This window comes from Glandiceps talaboti, chromosome 10 (assembly GCF_964340395.1).
Source record: "Glandiceps talaboti chromosome 10, keGlaTala1.1, whole genome shotgun sequence".
Taxonomy (NCBI): domain Eukaryota; kingdom Metazoa; phylum Hemichordata; class Enteropneusta; family Spengelidae; genus Glandiceps; species Glandiceps talaboti.
The window spans coordinates 1827242-1837500 of NC_135558.1; the positions used below are offsets into that span (position 1 = coordinate 1827242).

Sequence of the window (10259 nt, forward strand, 5' to 3'; positions counted from 1 at the left end):
ACACTTCCTGACTTGAATGCTTCACACGAACTTTAACAGGTAGGCCTCTTGTCAGAATGGTTTCAGTCGTATTAGCAATGCAAGAAACCGTTTCCTATCTTAAACCGCGTAAAAGTAACAGAAAAGTTGGCAACACTGAAAAACCTTTTTACGATTACCTGTTTCCCGATGCCCCTTGGCGACCATGGGCATTAAAATATTTTCAAAAAGTGCCATTTCATATTCAGCACCATCGGCGACTTATACAAATGTCATGAGGTAGAAACTGTTTTTTACAACAAATAAAAAACATGGTGCGATCATACTCGGAGGTCGATCACTAAGTCTAGTGTCTGTGTGTGTGTGTGTGTGAGTGTGTGTGTGTGTGTGTGTGTATGTGTGTATGTGTATGTGTATGTGTATGTGTATGTGTATGTGTATGTGTATGTGACTGTGTGTGTGACTGACTGACTGACTGTGTGTGTGTGCGTGTGTGCGTGTGTGTGTGTGTGTGTGTGTGTGTGTGTGTCTGTCTGTCTGTCTGTCTGTCGGTCTGTCTGTCTGTCTGTCTGTCTGTCTGTCTGTCTGTCTGTCTGTCTGTCTGTCTGTCTGTCTGTCTGTCTGTCGGGGAGGAGTGGTAGTTAAAAAACAGGATTCTTGTATTACTACTACTACTTTCTGTACAAGTCATATAATTGTGGCAAACAGATTTCCATACACCATGCCTGGAAGCTATTCAAAAATCTGTATAAAACGAGAAAAAATATGAAACCGGTGTAGTGTCTCTTAACAAAGACATGTAAACGTGCAGCTTGCATACTTTCGTAATAAAGTCAGAAAAGTTATGTATCACACAATAAACCCCAGACATGCATTCGGCACGTTTCAAAGTTATCTTTTGGATATACCACCAAGTAATTAGTATAGCGTTGCTATGCTCTCAATCACAGGGGCACGTATTATTGCTTAGATTCCCGTTTTCTTAGGAAAATATCGTACGAATCCTGCTGCTACAAATGTACCACTCTCGATACTAGCAGAAATATTGTAGTCAAAAGGTTGTTATATTTAGTCTGTAGACCTGGAAAACAACAATATATGAAATATACACGCCCCTATGCTCTCAATAGTGAAATAAAACTTTCCCGACGTTATCAATATATTTTTTCCATTGGAAAAGCGATTAAAAATGTCCAGATCAGAATGATCAAGAATTCATGGCGTAGAAAACTTAAAAGTCTATAATATCGATAGTTTTCAACGATAATTACGAAATCTGCTGCATGTTATTTACAGGGACAACCCCAAAATATGTTAAATATGCGAGTCACATAGCGTTTTGTCCGAGCGTAGACAAATGGTGTATGATCATTGAGGAGAGAACGTTTCACGTTTGACCTGCAACTGAAAAATACCGAAAAACACAATTCATGATTGATGAATGAAATTTCCTAACCCGCACCAGTCTGAACATAGAAATGCCGTAATTATACAAAGCCTGTGTTGATTGGTTAATCCAGTCTGAACATAGAAATGCCGCAATTATACAAAGTCTGTGTTGATTGGTTAATCCAGTCTGAACATAGAAATGCCGCAATCATACAAAGTCTGTGTTGATTGGTTAATCCAGTCTGAACATAGAAATGCCGTAATTCTACAAAGTCTATGTTGATTGGTTAATTAACACCCAGCCCCGGCGCCCATCGCCTGAGAAGGATTGGTTTCCGTTCGTTCGATCGCTTGCTTGGGTGCGTGCTCAACTATTTTTCTGCAACGCTCAGAACTTATCTCTCTAAAATCTAATTATTAGAGATCCTAAGTTTGTTTTTATTCTAGTTTTCATTTTGATAGTCAGATTTGAGAGACAGGTTGTGTGTGTGACAGTAAAAAAGGTAAACATATGTGGGAGGGGTGGGGTGGGGATTGGGGGTTGGGGGTGTATATATATATATATATATATATATATATATATATATATATATATATATATATATATATATATATATATATATATATATATATATATATATATATATATGGTTGGATGTCAATGACTGTATGAATCACAAAATCATCCCAGTGATTCTTCCGAAACGGGTTTAGGTCAAAGCCAGGGTCAAAGCTGTAAACGAAGAAAAAAGCACGTCTTCTTCAGACGCGAGGTACTTCACAATTTCTTAACTAATGCCACCCATTTGCCCAAAATTGTTGCCGATTGATACCCGATCAATGTGACGTGACACCCGACACCTCTATGTCAACGGCCAAACGAAAGCAGATTATAAAACAAAATTATTTGTGACAGATATACGTGAGCGGTTTTTTGATATATAAATATTTTGTTTTCCCATCGTTTTAAGGTCTTAAGGTCGGCTTCTGGTGAAATATGTTCTAGAGAGAGAGAGAGGGAGTGGCTGAAGTTTAGGAATAAAGGTCAGGCGACATTATCAACTTTGAAAAGTCATGATTTTCTCTCTACGTGCCGCACTGCATGTAGGCGTCAAATCTGTTCAAAAAAGTTGGTAAATCATTAAAAAATCTTGACAAATAAAATATCATACAGTTTTCTCTAACATAGCGAAGAAATAGTGGAAAAAAGATCAAATAAAATAATAAGTTTTTAGCTCAGTATACTATGGGCTTTAATACAGATGTATTTAAACTGAATGCCTTCCGTAAGAAGAAAACTGTTCCTAAACACATTGTTGGAATGTAAAATTCTGAGCTATAGGTATTATACATTATGTACCCCATAATTGGAAATATTAATTATATGAAATCTGAAACTTTCATGCTCAACATATTGCCTGAATATCGAAAAATCATTAATTATGCAAAATTAACGATTATGATTATAAGCTACTTCAACAAGCTTAAAAGGACACGTACATTTCTTTACCATCCATGCATGTACTAAATTATCTGAAATTTAAAGCTTGCATTCTAAAGATATTGCCTAATTATCAAAAATACTTATTTATGCAAATTACATACTTCAATTAAAAACTTCACAAAGAACTAAATCAAACATGTGTGATTTGTTAAAGTTGTACGTACCAAATTATATGAAATTTGAAGTTTGCATTTTAAGATACAGCCTAATTACCGAAAATCATTAATTGTGTAAATTTCTCATTAAAAGTAAAAGCTGTATCAACAATCTTTAAAGTATGTGTGGGTTTTGTTGTGTGATTTATTTATGATGTATGGTGATGGGGTATGTACAATATTGTGGTCATTTTGCTTTAGGAAAACATGTCAGTATTTATTTATTTTTGTTTGTTTTTGTAAACATAACTGACTAAGCGTGAAAGCATCATATTTAAGACGAATGGATTTCTCGCTGCCTTTGTATCGATACTTCCTTAAACAGAAAAGGTGAAAGCTCAGTGCAACACGACGTGAGCATATCGCATTGGAAATGAGAGATATTTGCCTGGTTTGGGTAGTTTCGGACAATGAGCGGCGCGCACGAGGGGGTGTCGATCTGTCAAATATTAAAGGCTTACGCATAACTTGAAAAAAGAACTCGTTCACGGTTCAGGTTGGATGACTCACCTACATTCGACGCAAATGCTATAGTGTCCTCGGTTGTTTGGGGGCGCATGAGGACAAGGACTCGCCTGCTTATGATAACTAGACGCCGTCAATGTCAGGGCATTCTTACTGTCTGCGGTCGGGTGAAATCACATGGGGATTCGTTGTGAGTGTTTATAGATTGCAAACTAGTATTTGTTTTTCTTCCGGTACATGCGGTAACAGACAGCATGAATGGTGAATATGCTAGAATGATCGAAAAGTCACAACAAATCTAGGTCAATTGTAGTGCAGGATGCTGTGAGAAGCAATTTCTGTGCCCCTCGTTTGGCGGCAACGCTGTTACCGTGCTGATTGGTATGGTGTTGTCCAACTCAAATTCTATTGCGTTTATGAATAATGTGTACAATGTCATGAATAAAGTGAAGGACGTCGGTCGGGTTAACATTATTAAATAGGGATGGTAGGCTGGTTCGGGAGGGACGCTAAACGAGAAGACATGAAGTATGTGGCTTAAGGTAACTTGTAATGAAGCTAAAACAAATAAACATTGATATTTCTTGAATTGTTTAAGGCCAAGGAACTTGACAATTCGTCAATGGTCATTGCTGTATAGGTGCGTGACCATGAGATAACACCCCTACCAGGGTCTAGTTCATGCGTCAACGCCAATTTTTTTTTAGCGGGATTTAATTGGTCGCATTGTCTGTCACCAAATAACTGTCTCAAGCGGTGGTCTAATATTACGCAACTGATTGAGGTTTGGGGTTCATGCTCAGTATCGAGTTCAAAGCGGTGTGGAATGTCGGAATACTTAGACACTGAGCAGAAATCTAAGTACCAGTCGCACCAGCAGCTGACTTCGTTCCAATCTAGCCACGCAGCTGAAAATGAACATGTTCCAGTTACCAGTGTTGCCATGTAGTACTGCTGGGTTCATGACATCGTCCCAGACGTGGGTTCCGCCATCGTCTAGCGCCAACGGTAGTACAAACAACTTCAGTAAGTTATACGAATGAGTTATTTATACCTAAAGTCTCAGATAGAGCTGATGGGATTGACACAAAATCAAATGTACTGTACGTGCGCATATGTATACAAGAGTTAGGATTTGGGTAAACTGCATGTTTTGGCAAGCTGTGCTCACCTTACCATGCATCATACCAATTTTGTTCACGACACTCTCGTTGATATCACGACAAAGATACAAATGTGAGATATGAAACGTTTCATGAAAAAATATAAGATAATAAATACATTTCTAAGACGTGGTTTCATACTTAACTGTAAATATATACTAAATTCCCTATGCCGACTGACAGACACGGATTTGGTAGAATCACATGGTGGATTTTGGATTTACTTTTATGTCTCAAGACTTTTGATCAAAAAAATATAAACCGAAAGTTGTAATTCAATCACATCGGATTTATATCTGCTCAAGTATAAGTTTAGTATCCAAGTGCCTCTATCATCTCTGCCAACAAGTTCTCTTTTCTGTTTTGGCGGTACTGCGAGCGCTGTGTCACAGTGTGTGATGTGTTATTTAAGGTATTACATAATAGATGAGCCTATTCTAATCAATACAGCAGCCAAGTTCAAACAATCACGAATCAAGTTCATAACAGAATGCCAGCCCATTTATTTTATGTTATACACCTTTCGTCTTCCAAAAACGAATGTGAATTATGAGCAACTTTCATTCCACTCAATTCTGAAGTATTCTTTCCCTTCATTGCCATATTTTTTCCCTTGTTGGAAACGGTGGAAAAGTAGTGTGTATGAAGTGCATGCTTAAATTTGAACAGTAATATGCAAATGACCATGATTTTCACGTAACTGTACTGCTGTTTACAATTAGCAAGTCTAATAGCATTTAGTTTTTTACTGTTAACAATAGCATTTGTACATGCAAACAATGCACTTGGCTACAAAGTCCATCAGACATTGAAATTGGATGTGACATTGTTAATACCAGATGCACCAAGCATGGCATAACAGGGAATGTCGAATGATCCTAGCATGACAATTCTACAGAAGTACATGGCCTTGAAAAATGCATCCAGACACACACACACACAAGACAGTAGACATGTAATAGTAGCTCTAATTATTAACATGTAAACTTGTCTGATTTTATTTTTTGCTGAACACTGACAACAAGCAATCTATGACATAAAGACACAGTGAACTCTAAACCTTTGCTAACATTTTAGAATGATAATCAGTGTATGTAAAAAGTTCCAGCATTCAACATGGATACTTTTGAAAGGTTACTACAACAAAGGATGGAGAAATAAGATATATCTTATTCTAAAAAAATTGGTTTAAAATTACAATTGATTTGTTGGTTGCACAAAAGCAGTTAAGTTTTAACATAAATAAATAATAATATTAAAGTAATTGAATAATATAGACAGACACCAAAATTCATAAAAAGTAATATTATGGCAGTTAAATTTGTGGAAGGTATAATTTGTGTACAGTTTTGAAATATGTGTATTTAGGGGATTTTATAGCATTGGTTTTTATGTGTGCACACTGGTCCTTTGTGAAGTAGGTCATGGCCTTCTGTCTGCAATCTAATGTTAGACTGGTGTTATGTTTACATTTCATGTCCATGCCATTGCAACACCTATGTTGTTAAAATCAGTGCTGCAACTCTGTTAGCAGTGGAATTAGTGCTGCAATTCTGCAAGCAGTGGAATCAGTGTTGAGCTGCAGTGCAGTGATCTTGTGGGTTTGAGTTTTGAATTATTGTAGCTATTTAAATTTAACATGTGTATCTTGTTGTGTATCTGTAATAATTGTACCATTTTGTATTTTGTGAATTGTTATACTGCTGGCAGTGTCCCAATTTCCCCATGTGGGATCAATAAAGTATTTATTATTATTATTTATTATTAGCAGTGGAATCAGTGCTGCAACTCTGCAAGTAGTGCTGTTGGTACAATCTCTTATAAAATCCTCGACCGTAATTTACCAAAAAATCCTAAAATGAACATAGTTTTGATATTGTCATCAGTGTTTTGCTGAGATTTACAACTCTGGTATTAGTTCTGTTTTAGTTCAATCTTGCTGGTAACCCCCCCCCCCCCCCCCCGCACTGCACTGTCTGCAGTTAAAAAATAAATTTAAAATTAACACAACTTTGAAATATGTATGGAACTGTTTTGCCAAGTGATTTTTCAGAACAGTAGTAGGTGGTTACCTGATATGTGGATACAGCAGACATTTGTTGACAAATAGTAAGACTAAAAACTAAAATTTAGGGAAATTTATTTCACTGAGTTAAAAACATTATAAAAAAATGAGTACCATGTAGATTTATAATTTCAAGTTATTGAGTAAATTTAACCGCATGGTGGGGAACCTTTATTACAGTGTGCAGCCTGACATAACTTGTTTGTAGTTAATAATGTTAATAACTTTTACAAAAAAAACTTGTCATAAATTGTATGGTTTGTAACTGTTTATGTAACTTGGTCATATAAATTGTAATATATGTGTGCAGGGATTATTCTACTTGTGAGTTTATAAGTTGTATGCATTTGAACAGAAAAATGATGATAAATTATCTGGTTCTACATCACGGCAGTGCATATTTACAACGCTGGTTTTGATGTAATAGTCAAATTTTCAAAATCATTGTTATTTTCCTTAATTATTTATGGCCTAAGTTTATACAGGATACTCATGACGTAATTAGGGACGTTGTCGCTACAAGCTGAAGAGGAAACAAACCACACACATACACACACACACACACACACACACACACACACACACACACACACACACACAAATATACATGTACACGTACACATGTACACAGATTCGTAATCATATTTATGTATATGACACACACACATATACATACACACATACACACAAATTCATACATACATACATACATATATACATACACACACATACACACACACACGCACGCACACATGCACACACTCACATACACAACACTTTGTGCTTGCATACTCATTGGATAATACACTTATATGGATATACATATATTTGATGTTTACATAAAACCATTCCCAGTGACCCACTTAACAACCGTTGCTATTCTATGTAGTAATCTATATTTTGAAGATTACTGGTTCAAAAGTTGATAAATAATCTCATTTCTAAAGAAAGATTGGGAAAGGATAGGAATTATATCAGGTCTATGTATTCAATGTTCAGACATTGATGACGTCAAATTGTATATTATCACAGTCACATATAATACACAATTCAAAATTTGAAAACGTTTGATGTTTTCTCACAAAAATTGACCGTGAATTTTACTTAAAGATGCAGAAAATTGAAATCTGTTGAAAAAACTGAAGGCAACCGTTGTGAAAAAGTGGTAAAATTAAGATAAATAATGATGGAAATACATGCTATTTAAACTGTCTGGCATCTGTCTGGCTTGTATGATGTATGTATTGAGGACAAGTTCAGGCCATTGGTGCTGTTCAAACTATACAGCATAATGCTATTCACAAAAGCAGTATTGTATTCCGTTAATGCAATGGTTTACGAGGTCAGTTTGGGTTATCTTTACTGCTCTTGCCTTTCATTAAAAAAAAAAATGGTTATATGCAAGCAATATTAATGACAAAGTTTAGAGGACAATGAATGAAATGTACACCATTGGAAATTTTCAACTTGTTTTAAAAATAGAAACACATTGTGTAATGAAGCTATCCAATGTCAATAATGGTGTTAAACATGAAATCCATGTGAGGTTGACAGCATATAGAAACAAGTAACAGGCACAATGGGAAATTAATCATATGACACTCAAAATGTTCTCAACAACTGTTCTAAATATAGAATAAGTATATATATTAGTGCCAGCCCTATGTTCAGAATACTTTTCATTGTGAGTCCTTAATGGTTCTTGGTTATTTCTGAAACTAATTATTTTTTAGTGTGTTTAATTATAATTGTTGTGATGCCGTGAACACTAACAAAATGAAGTGACAAAAGCTATGACAATAAGAGATTAAAAAAACCCAGGAAACACATAACAAACCATGCACAGTATTAAATCAGTCAAATTTGATATATATATTTGAAATACAAACTAACAAACAGTATTGAAAGTACAAACTAACAAACAGTATTGAAAGTACAAACTAACAAACAGTATTGAAAGTACAAACTAACAAACAGTATTGAAAGTACAAACTAACAAACAGTATTGAAAGTACAAACTAACAAACAGTATTGAAAGTACAAACTAACAAACAGTAATGATCATATTTCTGACTTTGTATTAAGAGAATAGTCAGACACACAAAGTTGAAACAATAGCTATACAAAAAATATCTATTTCAAGTATAAAATCTATGAAAAGTTGACTTTCCATTTTCCAAAATAGTGTTTTATTTGCCAATGCAGTTACTTTATTGACGTTATCCCCTGTTGTGTGAACTTGACATAGAAATTTTTTAAGGATCGTAAGTTGGTGAAATTTTACATTAGTTGCCAAGAGTTCTTACAGCAGTATCCCAGTAACACTATGGTAAAAGGTGTGAAATGTATTTAAAAAATGTTTACAGACCTCTCACCCTTACCTCTTGTTTCAATGGTTAAAAAACTGGGGCAAAAATGAGATATTAAAGCAAAAGGTATGATTTTATTAGTCCTTTATGAAATCTATTGAAGTTTTAGCAGATTCCCACCTCACCCCACCCAACCCCACCCTACCCCACCCCACCCCATTCTACCACACCCCACCCTACCCCATCTCACCAAATCCCACCCCACCTACCTCACCCACCCCAGTTTTCACGCCTACCCTAAACTTGTTTTTACGTATTCAAGAAAAATAATAGTAAAATCGCGATAATCGTGAAATCTCACAAGAAACAGTACATGGGTGCGGAAATTGACATCAACTTAAAATTCTTCCAATCTGTGATGGCTGTACATCTTATAGGAAGATATAAACAACACGGAGACCATTTGGAAAACAATGGAAACTTGAACTAGACACTCACACATAACACAATAAAAAAAAAATCTACTTTTAAAATTTTAAAATTGAATGTAATCGGAACCACACAATTTTTTTATGCCTTAGCATTTACTGGCAATGAATTCATGGATACATATAGACATATCTATTTGTAAGAGCTTTCTAACTATTATATCAGTCTGCTATAAGTTGTTCCTGTGCAGCACCATAGAGCATTACATTGTATTGGTGTTTGGCGCTATCTAAATTCTTTGATTGATAGATTTGAAGTATTTATTTAATGAGACCTGTTATAAATCATATTTTAGTAAACTAAAACAAAGATCAAAGATATGGATATATTTTTCTTTTAATCTATATTTTAGTAAAAAACACAGATCAATAGTCTGCAAAAAATATATCAAAGTTTTAGTTCAAGCAGATATGATACAGTATGCCATGCATGAGCCAAGTTAACAACCCCCCCCCCCCCCCACAACAATACGTGTCTACATCACTGATTCTGCTGTGTTCCAAATATGAGTCAAAATGTTCAATATTGTTAGTTAATGAAGTCAATGAATAGAATGACAAAGAGATAAAAATCTATCATGTGGTCATTGTATATTAAACTGTAAGAATAAACTTAGATATTTTCGCCACTAGAACAGTTTTTGATTTACAATCTTCACTAAGTTCTCAAAGACTAACTTTTACTAATTACCAGACTGGTACATTGTGTTCATGTACATGAAGGTATTTTATTCACTACTTA

The 10259-nt window shown here is 35.1% G+C and overlaps 1 protein-coding gene across 2 annotated transcripts in view; it reads left to right on the forward strand.

Annotated features, from left to right (window-relative positions):
- LOC144440865 (nuclear receptor subfamily 6 group A member 1-like) overlaps window positions 1-10259 on the forward strand; it is a 172829-nt gene that overhangs the window by 35971 nt on the left and 126599 nt on the right. Inside the window, exon 1 of one of the 2 annotated variants that reach the window (XM_078130298.1) lies at window positions 4414-4518. The exons of the other annotated variant lie outside the window; for it this stretch is intronic. Within the exon in view, the coding sequence (XP_077986424.1) occupies window positions 4455-4518 (64 nt within the window). The 5' untranslated portion in view covers window positions 4414-4454. Of the gene's footprint in view, window positions 1-4413; window positions 4519-10259 lie in introns of those variants that run through there. 2 annotated transcript variants of the gene reach the window in all.